The sequence below is a fragment of the Thalia democratica genome, chromosome 6 (assembly GCF_965202585.1).
Source record: "Thalia democratica chromosome 6, ktThaDemo2.hap1.1, whole genome shotgun sequence".
NCBI classification, from domain to species: domain Eukaryota; kingdom Metazoa; phylum Chordata; class Thaliacea; order Salpida; family Salpidae; genus Thalia; species Thalia democratica.
The window spans coordinates 18,111,197-18,127,364 of record NC_139170.1 but is presented as its reverse complement, the minus strand read 5'-3'; the positions used below and the strand labels follow the sequence as shown (position 1 = coordinate 18,127,364).

Genomic DNA, 16,168 nt, shown 5'->3' with positions numbered 1-16,168 from the left:
GGTTGAACAGAAACAGTCTTTTGAGGTCCGAACTTGTTAAGAAATAATCGTGGGCTACCAAAAATCTGAAAAAAGTTTACAAGAAAATTGAAAAAAACTGTTTTGAAACAAAACTCTATTGAACTAATGATTTAATAACTACTAATGTGTTCTAAAAAACAAACTAAAAGCAAATTTAAAAATATATGTTACAATTTTTTTGTTATGCAAAGATGCTTTTGAGCTAAAAAGTCTGTCGAGGACCAGATATGTCTGCTAGGTAGGCCGGATCCAGTCTGCGGATCCGGCCCTATATCATAGAGCAGTGCTTCTGAACCTTTTTTTAGTGGCGGAACCCTTTTCCAAAGTTCAACTTTTCCGCGGAACCCCTAATTTAATTTTACATAAAATGTTTAATATAATATTTCCTGCAAAAAACAAAGGAATTTCAGTGAAAAACGAAATTTTTTGCAAAACTATATCATTGTTAGAAATTATACCAATTGTAATAGTATTAAGTCGAGTCAAACTCAAAGTGCGCCAGAGGCAATATGTTTTTTATGATTCTATAATAAATAAACTAAAACAAACATGATTAATCCCAACGTCATAAAAATATTTCCTTGCATAATAAAAACAAAATGAGAGCTACAAACAATAACGAAATGAACATGAACCTAATCGAATTCACAGATTACTTTTAAAAACGGGTAAGATGTCTAACGAAAAATAAATAAAAAACATTTAGTGCGAAACTTGAACTTGTCTCTTAGCAACAAGCATGTCAATGCGCGGCTGGATTTTGGATAAACTGTGACGGAGACAGGCAGATAAGGTTGGAGTCAGCATACAGTCCCTTTGCTTCGTTTTAATGTTTGTTACATGCGAAAAGCTGGACTCGCAAAGATAAGTGGTGGTGAATGGTAAAGAAATTTTACTGCACGCTTTGCTAAGACGGGGTACTCTGAAATTGCACATATCCAAAAACCTAAAAGCTCCTTTCCTTTGAAACTCAATTTTAAATTACTATCTTAAGATAGTTGCAGCAATCCGTTTTCTGTATCTGTAGGAAGATTCACTTCTTCTGAAGCAATATCACACATAAAAGGAATCAAAATCCATAAATTTTCGATGCAAACATCTTCAGGAAAATATTGTTTAAATTTTATAGACAAAAGATCAAGGTGGTTGTATATTTCGTCAGAGAAGTTGAATTCTATGCATTTTTCATGGGCCTCATCAAACCGGTGAAACATCGCAAAACTACCATTGCCAACCTTTTTCTTCAAAAAGTTAATTCCATTTTTAAACGCCTCAATCTTGTCTGTCATGACAAAAATGGAATTTTGCTTCCCTTGCATACTTAAGTTCAAAGCGTTCAATTCTTCGATAATATCGGTGAGATAAGCTAGTCTGGCCAAAAAAACATCATATTCAAATAACTTCACTAATTCTGAGCCTTCATCTTTAAGAAAGGTGAACACCTGCTTCTTTAATTCAACGACACGAACCAGTGTCCGCCCCTTCGACAGCCAGCAAACTTCGTTGTGATAAAGAAGTCGCAGATGGTCAGCATCTAAACTTTCACAAAGTTCTTTGAATCATCTGGCCTTTGTGTCACTTTTCTTTATAAAATTAACAGTTTTAATCGACGCTGAGAGAACTTCTTGTAAACAAGAAGGAAGATGTTTTGTTGCCAAATTTTCTCTATGTAAAAAACAATGTATCCATTTAGCTTCAACTGCTTTATCCTTCATTTTCCTCACTACACCATTTTTGGACCCAGTCATAGACGCTGCACCGTCAGTGCAAATGCCGACACATTTATTCAACTCTAAACCCTTGCTGATGAAATATTTTTCGACACATTTCATTACTTCAACAGAAGTTGTTTTTGTGGGTAATTCTCCACAAAATAATATATCTTCGTTGAATCCTTCCTGCCCACAATATCTAACGAACGAGTAACAAGGCTTTGCCGCTTACGTCAGTAGACTCGTCTAGTTGCTCAGCATAAAATAGGTTTATGACAACTTTTATGTGTTCCATTTTTTTGAAGTTTTATGATTTATTTTTTTTTCTTTCAAATTTATTTCTTAAATTTCGAAAGGCTTTGCGGAACCCCTGAGGGGCGTTGCGGAACCCTAGGGTTCCGCGGAACCCCATTTCAGAAACACTGTCATAGAGCATCTATATTAGAGAACACCCCTATATTGTAGAGCTCATTGAAGAAAATTAAGAGTTTAGGACAAGTTTTTTATTTTAAATACTTTATTTTCTTCTATTATTTAATGGTTAATAAAAGTTTATTAAACGACAAAAAAGCGCTCAAAATATTTGGTCTAAAGACTTGGTGTACAAAGGAACCTTTCGGTTATCGAGTCGTTCACCTGTTAGATACAGTTTAACGTCATTGAACAGGACATATTGATATTTAATTTTTGTTTAATAAAACTAATGCTATAATTTTTTTAAATATATTTTTAAGATTTTAGATGTATAACTTAATTTTTATAATACAATAAACCTCAATTAATAGTACTGTTTGTTTCCTATTGATGAATAATTTTGTCTTAATCAAAGCTTAACGTAATTCTAAATAGTGTTGAAGATATACCGAATAATGTTAACTGACAACAAAATAAGTAACTAGATTGCATCAGAGACAAAATTGTTAACTTTGACTTGATAACGCATCTGAGTAAACATCACATGTAACACCAAATATGTTATTTGTTTGCTGAGTAATTGTGTGTTACATAAACGTAAATGCAATGCCTTTAATTTTGTTTTATTGTCACTTTACGATTGATTAAGCAACTGTTTGTGGGGGCAGTAAAAAAAAGAGTTCAAGTTATAACACTAATAAAATAGCATTTATAAACGAAAACTAATATAAAATTTCATAAGATTTAACGTAATAAGGCTTTCAAACTTAAAGATTTAAACAAGCAGAGCTCGTAAGAATTTTTTTTCAGTTCAAGTTCCTTCTAATATTTATAAATAAGGAAAAAGAAATAAGTAAATTATAAAAATAAAAAAGCATAGTTTTTATAAATAGTTAAGGAAAATTATCAAAATTAAATGTTACAGGAAAGAATTAGCAAAGTTCTCAAGGACACTAACGAAACTCTTATAGATGTTTTTAGCTACTTGGTAACGGAAACAACTTTAGAATCTCTTGTTAGCTGTCTCCAGCCTTCCAAAATACCAAAAATTTATTTCAAAGAATGTTTCACTAAAGAAGACGTGAAAACTTGCACTAAACAGTCTCAGCTGTTCTTTCAAAAACTTCAAAGAACAATCAAGTGGGTGAACCGTTTGGAAAGCACTGCTCACAAGCGGGCCTTTAAAGTTACCTGGAATGCATTGGTTGATGTAAGTTATAATTATAGTTATAATGTAACACAGTTAAGCTACATATAAAAAATTTCATTGAACCTGTTTTGACAAAAATTTACAAAAACTAAATAAAAATTTAACTTGTTTCAAAAACCAGACTTCTAAATTAACAAGTAGAGATTAATACTATTGGAAACAGTTGTAAAACTTTTTTATTCATTTTCTAATACAAATTTATGACAATATTTATTTTATAGGATTTTTGCGAAAATATACTGTATCTACAGCATTTCAGAAATAAAAACTTATCTGCATCATTTTATTACTTAATGTTGTTCCGTGAAACAATGCACGTTTTAGCTTGTAATGGATTTGAGTTTGAAGAGTTTGACGAAAATCTGAATGCAGTTTTGTCTAATTTAGAAGTCTTTCTTCTTCCAACTTCAGCTGTTATTGATATAATCGGAAATGTTGAACACAAGGTTATTTATAAAACATTTCACATAGTTAGATATTTCTATTTACTTAATACAAACTAGAAGTTACAACAAATTACTTTTTTTTTTTGTTCTAAAATTGTAATAGTTAAATGATAAAAAGTATTATGAAAATATTTTTGCTTCTAAAACTGGATAGTTTAAAGTGCTGCTGGTAGGGAAGAAATTTTACATCGTTCAAAAAAACAGTATTAAAATGTACTTTTTTCAAATTAACTAAACTTAATGTTTCACAAATTTTATTGCTAAAAGCTAATCATTTTTAATTATTATCTGATTATAGTTAAGTTTAAAAAACATAAGTAAATAGAACCATTATGAGAAACGTTTTTGTAGATAATCCAAGTAGTGTAAATAATTTCCCTTAAACAACTTTATGAGCAAAACTTCTAGTTTTAACAAAAAATAGTTTACTAGATTGCTTTTAGTGCCAACTTCAAATAGTCTATTAAACGCGCACAAATTATTTTCAATGTAGAGTTGTGACCTTCTAGACTTATTCTTATCTGCTGGACAAGTTCGAAGCCTACTTAAAAAAAGAAAATCTTTTACTGGTGCTGAACTAGTTCAAATGATTGCTTCTACAAATCATGCACAAAATATATCAATAGACAGAGAAGGTTTTTTTTTATAAATACTAATCAATTTAGTATTACTACACTATAATATTAAACATAAAAAATTCCACTATATTAGTATAAAGTAACTATGCTTTAATCTGTGAAAACTATAATTATTACTATATTTTTTCATATTGTACAGAAGAGTTTAATAAATTTAGCTTTTATTAAAAAAATATTTGCAGAAGTAATAAGAAGATGTCAAGAAATGGTTGAAATGAAAGCTATAGAGCTAAACTGTGTTTCTAGATCGCTTAATAAAAAACTGCCTAATCTTGTGTTGGTTCCAAGAGAGTCTTTAGAAAACAGTTAGTGACATTAAAAGAAACAAGTTTAAATAGATAATTATGCTCAAAAAGTTTGTATAAAATTACATTTGACTCTGTACAAAACAATTCTAAAATACGTGTAGTACATTTTTTTTGTATTTTTAACCGAGCTTTATTTGCTCAGTCTTATTTTTTTGTAAACATAACTTTTTTTAAAGATGTTGTAGTATATCTATACTAAGAAAATTTCACTTTTAATTTTTTTTTCATCATCATTATAAATGCATAATATCTATTTAAATTTAAAGTAATTAAAAGTTAAAAAAAAAAATTAATAAAAACAGATTTAGAGGATGAGTGTTCAGTATTCGATTCTTCTGATGACTTTACTGAATCATCTGTATTTTCAACTGAGTATGACACAGACGCTAGTGAAGACTATTATAAATTTGTTCCGGACGACAAGCATCATTATGTGTTCATTCTGCCTCCTTCCGAGCTATCAGTTTGTTTATGAGCATATTATACAAAATAAATGCTTTATATGAAGCTACAAGTTTATATTCTATACTTACTCAAAGCATGTTTTGATAGCATGTATTAATTTTCTATTTTTTAAATTGACTCAATAAGTTTTAGACAAAATCAATTTCCGCTTACATAACACAATAATATACAAAACTTACTTGATAATGTCTTATTCAAAAATAATGTTGAACTTTATACTTTTTGACTGTTAAAATTTTAAAACTTTATCAACAAAAATTTTCATTCGTTTTTCTATGAATGCGTAATTAAAAATAAAACTTAACATTATTATTGATTTAACTTTTAAAGTTTTTTTCGTGTCTTAGCTCCAACATATTTTTAACTTTTAGCTTTATTATAGTTAATTGTGTTCAAATGTTTAATTCAGCTATTTGAAATATATGTAAGGATTTTTATAATACTTTAACGCAAAAATCAACTACATTTTTAGGCATTCCTGTTTACAAAAGTAGATGGTAGCGAACTTGAACCTAGCGATCTTTTGACTATTCTAAAACTTAGATCTTTCATAAATGATTCAGAAGCAAGAGCGTATCTGAAGACCAATCGCGTCCCAAGCAATTTTTTGTATTGCTTCTACAGGCGCTTTTTGTTTAAATACTTTTAGTTATTATATCTAGGTATTTTTAAATCAAGTATACCGACTTATTATAATTTCTTCTTAAATTACATTTGCGGTCTTTGTTTTTGTTTATAACAGCGGTTAGCAAACTGCAGCTTGCGATGTAGTTTTCAGCTAGAAAAGTATTTTTTATAAAAATAAAATAAAGTGTTTTTGCGTAAATGTTTTTAATTAAGCTCTTTATTCAATAATCATACCTAAACTAGTACTATATTATTGATAACTTTTTACAATTCTATTCAAAAGATACCGTTTATATTGATTACTAAAAATAGTAGCGACTCAAAAGCAAGTTTTTTTTAGAAAGTTGGCCGACCCCTGTTTTGTAAATTAAATCAATTTTAAATGGAATAAAAAAACCGATAATCAGTCCTTTTATTTATATTAAAAAAATATCTCTCTAAATTAAAACTTTTCTTTAGTTGAGTCCATTTTAGGTACTTAAAATATGTGTCTTAATCTCGCAGAAAATAATGCATAGTTTAAATTGTTGGAAATTAAAAACTACATTTCTACTGAACCTAAAAGTTAGTATTATATTTTTTGAAAGACTACTCGCTACAAATACATCTTTTTTACACGCTAAAATTTTACGTTTTTATCTATTTTGCTTACCTTTAAAAATACTATAAAATATATATATATAGCCTCTGTGTAAATTTTGTATAAAAGATTTTATTATATTATATTTTGTATACTGTGTATGCTTTGTTAAACAACTACCGCTTAGCATAATCTTTCATACTTCAACATATTGCTTTTCTAACTATCTAAAATCATGTTTATGCAACATTGTAAGATATTTTTTGCCTCAGATGTATTTTAAACTTTCAAAAAAATCATAATTTTTTTTTATATGTAGTTTTTCTTATTATCATTTAAAGTTTTAAGAAAAAAAAGTTATTAATGGTCTTTAATCAAAAAACTTAAAGTTTATGTTTTATAATTAAGTAATTATTACTAAAAAATATACAATAAAATGTTAGTTTTTAAAGTAACTCGCATATGATAAAATACTTTGCTTAAGTTTTTTATTTGTATAATGTTTTACAATGTTTGTTTCCTTTTAATCGTTGGTTTGAAATTTATAACTAATTTTTTTTTGGTCGCTGCTAGACTAAAACTAATCAAACTATTTGTATACAAATCATGCAAATGCTTTATATTAAAGATTTACATAAAGTATAGAAAAAGATTAAATTAGTAAAACTTAGGCGTAGTACTTAATTATAACTTAACTTAAATTTAATTAATTAAACAATTAAAAAAAGTAACAAAAAAAGCTAAAACCAACTATGTGATTTTAATACATGCGTTGAACTAAGTTTTCTAAGAATGTGAATTGTTGATTGAGTATAAATATCTAACCCAATTTAATTTATTTTCTTATTATAGCTTATTTTTTCATTCTAGTTTTACTTATGCGAATGAATCTTGTGTTTTTTAATTTCAAACTTAATTAAAATTTATATCAGCTTTTGTGTAAGTTTTATTTTTACTCTAGTTTGAAATTATTTTTGTCATTTGAATTTCATGTTTGGACATAAAAATTTCAACTTTAATTTTATTAAATTTATTAACTTTCATACTATTATTTTTGTCTAGTTGTGTATGCTAATTAAATAGAATAAATTTAAAAAAATATATATAACTTTTTTTTTTAAAGCAAATTGCTTGAAAAACTAAATTGAAGAGTTTGAATTACAATTCTAAAATATTTTTAGAATAGTATTAAAAACTTAAATAATATACTGTTTGAAAATTGTTCATATCTTTATGGTTGCTTTAAGGCTTTGAATTTAAATAGATAGAGACTATAGTATAAGAATATCAAAGTCCGTTACAATGTTGTTAAGTTACTTAAAATGAAATATAAACGCTGAAAACAATATAACATGTAGATCGTGATATAGAAGTATTTTACACTACGTAAGTATAACATCTTTTTTTTGTGAAATACGTGTTTAATTTCTTAAAACAAACAAAATAACAACATTTTAATCAACACAAAATAGATAGTCTACCATATTTCAAAGTATTTTTAATGTTTACTTTTCATAAGTTGTCTATATTTATTGTGCGGAGAAGAAAATTAAGACACGTTTTGGAACATAGTGACTAAAAAAGTACGCTTTAAAAAGTAACTTGGTACGGTACAATAAAATATAAAACTAAAATTAAATAAAAATAAGTAATATATTAAATTTATTAAACTTTTGTAAAAACTTTTATGAGATACAGTAGAATGACTAACATAAAAAAAGAAACTGATAACGTCTTTTCCGGAAATTTACAGTAATTTTTTGAGTTAGTACTTTTAAAAAGTAAACTAGTTAGTTTGGGTTATAGTCCACTTTTTTATCAATTATAAAAACAATTTAGGTTTATTTACTAAAAACATGATAGCAGTTACTATTAATCCTAAATACTTAGCACCAATATACAAAATACAATTATGTTACTAACAACAAGTATGGTGTATAAATAAAAAATATAGCGTTGAAATATTTTTTTTTAAATTTTAATTATCATTTCTTTATACAATGTATATGCTTATAAATGACATAAATACTGCTATTCAGCAGAGTTTACATGGATATTTTTTTGTAAAATTAGCAGTGATAAATGATATGGTTTTCGTATACACATCAACATGCATCTAGTATTTAACAATTAAATACAAAAAATGTTTTTTGTTTTTAAGGACACTGTTCTACAAACGTATTTTTATTTATTGTAAAATTTAAGTATTCAAAACTGAATATTATAAAGTTAAAGATGAAATAGGTCCATTATATAGTAGGTTTTCAATATGTATTCTAAAATAAGTTAAAAAATAATAATTAACTAAAATATTGCAACAACGAATTTTAGTTAAATTTAAACTAATTTTTTTGTAATACAGTTTCTCAACTTAACGTTCAAAAATGTTTTAAAAGTTTTGAAGTATATTATGCAGTAACGTTTTAAACACAATTTACTGTGCTTATAAGTTATTAAACACATAAACAACAATCTGAACAAGAAATAAACTGTATTTAAAAACTTAAAATCTTACTTTATCTAAAAAATTATAATGCATGAATTTGGTTTTTTTTCAAAATTACAAAAAAATATTTTATATTCTTTATTTTTAGGTCTGTAATCAGCTGTCATCAATGAATAAAAGACTCGACTCACTAGAAAATGTTTTTACAGAACAACCAATTAAAAAAAAATTATATTAGAAATATTGATAATAAATTTTAAAAAAAGTATCTAATATTTCTTTAATAATCATTAAATAAGAACTACTCGTTTTAAGTAAAAAATTACGATTAAATTTGTAGTTAATTATAATAAAAAACGTAACTTTGGTTTTTTGCATAAGTTGTTTTAAAGTTTAAATGCTTTGCAGGCCGGAAATTACAGCTCAATAAAAGTATTTTTTATGTTTATAAAAGCGTGCATTAAAGTATTATGTACATTAACTGAATTACGCTGGTATAAGAAAATTTACTTTTAAGTTTGAAATTTACTTTAAACCTTTATTATCGAATGTTTGTAGGTCATGTTTTTAAAATATCTTTAAAATGTTTTTTAATTTTCTTGAATGATCTGTTAAGTTTATTACAATTAGAATGATTAATGTTGTTAAACAAATATTTTTTTTAAAGATTTTTGGTTTAAAAACAAAGGCTATTAAGATTAAAACAGATATCTAAAGTACACAGGCTTATTTTAGAACAATTGATGGTAAATCAACTTACCTGTTAACAATAAAACCTTTTAAGAGATTTTTTTTTTGCTTTTTAATCTAAAAGGTAAAAAACAAAATAGTTAACTTAGGCGTTGCCGACGTGTTAATAAGTATAAAAGCAGCAATGATTCCAACGAAATCAAACACATGAAAGGTAAGCGTGGCAACATGAAACTTACTGCGATAACTGTTCTGTTGACGATTTACTTATCTGTGAGTGACTCTCATCCAATCGATGGATTCGTTAGCTCAGAGCTTGCTGACTTGACTGTTAGCTCCTCTCAAAGCTTATTACTGGTAAGCATTTACTCTAAATATTTTACTTAAACTAATTTTCAAACAAAACAGTAATATAACAAAACTTTTACGTTAAAAAGTTATTTTCATTTATAACAATCACCACGATAACTTTAACTTTGTAGCTAATTGTTGTTTATAATGTTTCTGTTATTTTTAATTTGGTTGTTTACAAAACTACGTAAGTTGTAAAAATTTACTTACTTAAATATTACTTATACATTCACAAAAGTCCAAATCATTACAATAAAAAGTTAACTAGCTATTGCAAATTACTAAAATTGTTCATGGTCATAAGATACATCAGTATTAACTATTAGCTACATTATAGTTAAAACTTTACAGTAAAATAAAAAATTATAATAATGTACGTAGTTGCGTTTAAAGCGACAAGCTTAATAACTAAATTATTTTTAAAACAACTGGATACACTTATATGATACCATGTTCTAAAACGTTTAACAACTTTAAGTTTAAAGTATTTTATTTAAGAAAACCTCAGTGCAAATAATTTTATTGTTATTATTGATTGTACTTGAGGCTTTGTACTTTTTATATTTATTTACTTAATGTTTCAAATTAATTGTTTAACATGGTTAATTGAACAACAAAAAAAAAAGCGCTCAGAAAGTTTGGTTTAAGGGAGAACGGTACACATTGCACAAAGACAAAATTATACGAGGGGACTAAATTGCACGAGGCAAATTTGCACGAAAGGTCAATTTTGCACGAAAATACTTTTGCACCAAGGTTCAATTTTGCACGAGTTACAATTTTGCACGGAGGATCATTTTTGCACGAGAGTATAAAAAAAACTAAAAGATACATTAATAAAAAATCAAAAAGAAAGAAAAAGTTACTGACCAAAGGTAAGGGTTAGGGGTAATAGTGACCGTAAAAATAAATAAATAAAATGACTAATAAAAATTAGTATTAAAAAGTACAAGAAAATGATGAATAAAATGATTTAATTAAAAAGAAAAAAGTAACCTACCTACCGAGGGTAAGGGTTAGGGGTAACAGTGATATGAAAAAAAAAAACATTGACAAACAAAAATAGAATAAGTTACCGACCGAGGTTAAGGATTAGAGGTAACAGTGATAGCAAAATAAAAAAATAAAAAAATAAATAAAAAAATAAAAAAACTTAAATTAGAAAACAAATTAAAAAATAAAATTAAATTAAAGATTCAACCAGAGTAAAATTGTCCGCTCGTTCAAAAGTGACCCTTCGTACAAAAGCGTCTTCGTGCAAATGTATCTTCGTGCAATTTAGTCCCCTCGTGCAATTTAGTCCGCTCGGGCAAATTTGACACCTACCCGGTTTAAGGACCTAATGTACGAAAAAACTATTTAGTCATCGAAAGATTTTAAACAGTTTATCTACTTACTTTATCTATCGGTTATTTTATCAGCTTATCTACTTACTTATTTAACAAATAGTTAGTTTTATAATAATTTTTTTTTAATAGTTTTTTTTTTAGAACAAAACAAAAGGGTATGATGGTGACTTTGTTAAAGTTTCTGTTGAAAATAAAGGAAGTTATTCAGAATACATTGGATTCCGAGTTTACCTTCCAGAACAAGTTGATTTGCTCGAATTTAATTCAAAATCTAGCGGTCCAAAAGGAAAAATTGATAATAAAGCAAGTAGCAGACCTCTACAGCTTACTGAACTAAATGGTGTGTGAAGCTAAAATAAATAATCTTTTTTCGTTAGCTTGGTTTTTATTGTAATTTAAATTGCATTAATTAAATAATTTACTTTTACAAGTTTGAAACTTAAACAATAATTAAACTGATAATTAATTCAAGTTAGTATAATATTGAATACTAAAATTATATTATTTTTTAAAAGCATCAAATTTTCAAGTTTTAATTTTTTTTTTTAAAGCAAGGTGTGATACCAACATTATAACTTTTATTGACAGACGATGAACTTTTGGTACACGAGCTACAGACCGCATCGACAAGGTCGACAGTGAAAGGTGGCAACGAAATAGACTACACCTTCAACTACGAAGCTGAGAAACCCGAAGAAGAAAACCAATCAAAACAAACTAACCAGTTTTTGACGGTCCTTGATCTTTACAGCGACAAACCTGAAAACCTAAAAATTACATTTTCCTCGGCTAATTTCGATCACGGCAACTATCCGGACGCGTCCAAACACAGGTGGCTGATAAGAACTCACGCCGGTTACTCGTTATCTTTAGACGTTAAAAAAGTTGATCTTGAAAGGGATTTAGACACAGTTAACGTTTACGATGTTAGTTCAAACGGCAACAAGAAACTTTTGGAGGAAGTGGAGCTTTCAACGCAGCTGGATACTTCGTCAAATCAATTGCTGGTCGTTTTCAAATCGGATTGCAGCGTCAGTCGCAGCGGGTTCTCGGCAATCGTCACTGTAGTTGAGAATCATGGACTTAAATGTTTGTAATGATGAATTTAAATTTTTGTGTAGTTACTGCATTTAGAAGTTTATATTCTAATAGATTATACTTTAAATAAAAAATAGTACCTATTAAAAAAAATATTTTTTTTCAGCATGTGGAGTACCGCCAGCAGTAGAGAACGGTTTTTCAGTAGTGTCAGGTTCTGGTGAAGTTGTCTATGAAAACGAAAATGTGACTTATTACTGCAACGAGCCTTACACAATGGTGGATGATGCACTTTCAACTCTTGAATGCGTAAACGGAGCTTTTCTACCCGCATTGGCTGAAGCTAATATTGTTTGTAAACTAGGTAAGAACCTTAATGTCTTTTATATTCAACTGTAAATAAAAACTTTTTAACGTAATTAGAGCCAGTATGGTCAGAATGGAACAACGGAAGTTGTAGTAGAGTTTGTGGAGGCGGTAACAGAACTGACACCAGAAACTGCACACAGGGCGAATGCGAAGGACCAAGTGAAAGAACAAGTGAATGTAACACCCAAGAATGCACTGGTTAGAAGCGTTATACCAATTTAACAAAAAACCTGGTTATAGAAATAGAGAAACTAAGTTTTATTTTAGAATAAATTATTGACTTAATTTATGGTTCAGACTGCTTCACGTATGCTGTGACATCAAACCCAGAAGGTTGGAACGAAGCACAGCAGACTTGTAAAAATCAATTTGGAGGCCAGCTAGTTTCTAAAAACCTCGGTGCTTCTGGAAGTGCATACCACCAGTGAGAAATTAATTATAGTTAAATATTTGTTATATCAAAGTATTTATATAACGATGGCAAATAGATAAATAAAAGCTGTAATATTTTATGTATATTTGTTAATTTTTTACTTTTTAGCAATTTTCTAGTCTTTAAATATATATCATAAAAATAATAAAACTCTGGTTCGTTTTTTAAATTACAAAATAGTATATGCAATAAGTTATAGCTATGTATTAAAATTTTACGTCTTAGCAGCTTTTGTAGTTTAGTTCTCTAAAGTTACAAATAAAATGAAAAATTTTCAAGTTTTTGCACACTTTTTAATCACATTATTAACAAAATAAATTAAGAATCATTTTTAAATTTGATTTCATCAAACTTTTTTTGCTGGCTGTCTTATTTTGTAAATGACAACTTTACTTAAAAGTTAATACAATTAATAACAAAAACCTATAACTACGCAGATTAATTAAATTTAGTTTATACGATTTCCTCACTATAGGTTGATATCAGAAGCAAGAGCAGCAAATATGAACAAACATTTGTGGGTTGGTCTGACTGACGATGAAGTCGAAGGTACATGGAAGTTCCAACCTTCTAACCAACTTCTAGATTTAAGCGGAACGATGGTCAGATGGAGTGAAGGTCAGCCGGACAACTGGGAAGGAGTCGAACATTGCGCCCACATATACGCTGAAAAAATGGAGAACGAAATAAACGATTTACCTTGTTACGTGATTGAAGACTGGAAAGTTTACGGACTTTGCGAGATCGAAGCTGCCCATTGCAAACCTTAAAACTTTTTTGAGTTTTACGTTCTGAAATTTGTCACCTAGATACAATTTTAAGACATATAACTTCTAAAGTTATTATATAGATTAACACAACGCTTACTTTTATTTTTTAAGTTTTTACTTTGTTCAATTTATGTACATATAAGGAAATAAACTTTATTGCAGAAAAGCAAGCAGTTTAATATAATTAATAGTACAAATTAGTTTTAAACTTTGTTTGGCACACTATGAAAAATAAAATAAAAAACATAAACTGTTTAAGAGTATTTACAGATTATTTGACATTTAAATCTGAATGTTTAAATAGATTTAATTTTTAAAAAATTAGAATTTTTTTACTTTATGTTAACTTGAGTACAGCTATAAAACCACATTTTTGTTTGAAACAGTTTTTATTTTATTTACTCTTATATTAAACTGAGTATCAAAAAGTTCCTAAAACATAGTTTTTAAGTAACTAAAAAACAATATGTTTGTGGAAAGATTAGATGATTTTAAAGTAACAATGAGCCGATCTTAATTATATAGAACTATATCATTTATAAATTAACTTCTGTACGATTAGTTTAACACTGCTTTTAAAGTTTTATGCCAGTTTTTATTGGTTATGAAACTTAATAAAAGCACATGCGTGTATAACACTAATATAACACTATTTTAAAGGGAGTAATTTAAACTTTTATTTATCTTAATAGCTACTTTATGCTGATCAGTAACAAAAATATTATAATTGCTTATGAAAATCTGATTAAATTCTGAATTTTTTTCAAATGCGAACTGTATTATCTTGTTTTTTTTAAATATCATTAATTGAAAAACAAATTTAAATATATATATGTTGTTTTACTAACAATAAAAAGAAGTTATTTGAACACCAATCTAACAAAACTATCTAAGAAAATTTAACACTTAGGTCGATCGCTTTTATTTTATTACAAAAAAAAACTTCTAATAGGGCTTTTATTACATTTTTTAGACATTAAAAAAACATAACACAAAGTTTAAAAAACTTAAGATGACTAAAAATATTAGTTAGAATAAAATTCACTCTACGAAAATTTAATCTAAAGATTTTTTAGTTGCCGTACTCAAAAAAATATTTGGGATTTAAATTCATAAATGAACTACGAGGTCTAATTAACAAAAATTTTATTTCTAAAAAACAATTAATAAAATTTATAGGGAATTTAAAATAATTTAAAAATTGAAATGTCTAAACTTTTTTTTCCCTCCCAAAAATATAAACTAAGTTAATAGATTACCCAATATTTTTGCGAAAGCAGTCAAAGAAAGAGTTTGTGAAATTAAAATAATTTCAATAACATTTTGTAAAGCGCTAAAACATACGGTTTAGCTTTTTTGGTCAGAATAAAAAGAAGTGAATATCTAGTATAAATAATCTTTCTAGAAACATAAAATTTACTTTATTTTTGTAAAAGCTACTACTACGAAATACTTTTTAAAATTAACCTTTCATTCTCAATACTCGTTTTTATTAATTACCATAATTGACGGTACTATATTTTATACTCATTATAAAAAAAAAATTATATATTATCCTAACTTGTTAGCATATAGTTTTAAGTCATTGCCGTATTACATAAATAGGAAATCAAGTAAGCCGTATCCGGGGTCAGTACACAAGCCGATTTATTACTATTTCAGACAGTTACAGTTTTAAATATCAAATCAAAAAGGCTATAATATAGCTCATAAATAACTGTCTAGTGAAATATAAACCAAACTATCATTTACAAAGCTTTCATCAATTTATTTTACATTTTCAATGCAATTAACGGCTGTTAAAAATACAAAACAAAAATTGAAATATAAACACAAAGTTTAAAAAGTAGGCAAAACTACTAAACGTACAAAAATTTATTAAATTAAGCTTTTCTTTAACTTACTGTCTTACATAGTTCATAAAAAACTAAACCTATACTAATAAAAATACCAGTCTAACGTTTATTTCTTAGTTTCATTGCAGAAACTCTCTACAAAAGTAAATTATTTTAACCATTCTATAGTTTATAGATTTTTTTGTTTCTTTTCATAAGAGGCTAGTGGTAGAGTTTTTTTTTTAATTATTGTTATGAATATATAAATCACCAATATAGAGACAACTTGTAACAGTTTAATTGTATAAAAATATTATTTTTTATGTTTTTAATGTTTAAAAACGATATTTTTTTGTATCATTCATACCATGTAACATTAATTTAGTAAATTTTAAAAAAACTAAAGCTTTACAAAAATTTTACAAACTTTTGCTTATACACGATGCGTTGGCAAATATAAGACTTC

General features: G+C 27.0%; 1 protein-coding gene across 1 annotated transcript; it reads left to right on the top strand.

Moving 5' to 3' along the window:
* Positions 1-9,690: 9,690 nt before the first annotated feature.
* Positions 9,691-14,027, top strand: LOC145838443 (uncharacterized). The gene is made up of 7 exons (XM_082946036.1): positions 9,691-9,914; positions 11,399-11,597; positions 11,846-12,346; positions 12,462-12,659; positions 12,719-12,862; positions 12,962-13,088; positions 13,573-14,027. The coding sequence occupies exons 1-7, from the start codon at positions 9,765-9,767 to the stop codon at positions 13,865-13,867; spliced, it is 1,614 nt and encodes a 537-aa protein (XP_082802162.1). The 5' UTR covers positions 9,691-9,764; the 3' UTR covers positions 13,868-14,027.
* The last annotated feature ends 2,141 nt before the right edge of the window (positions 14,028-16,168 follow it).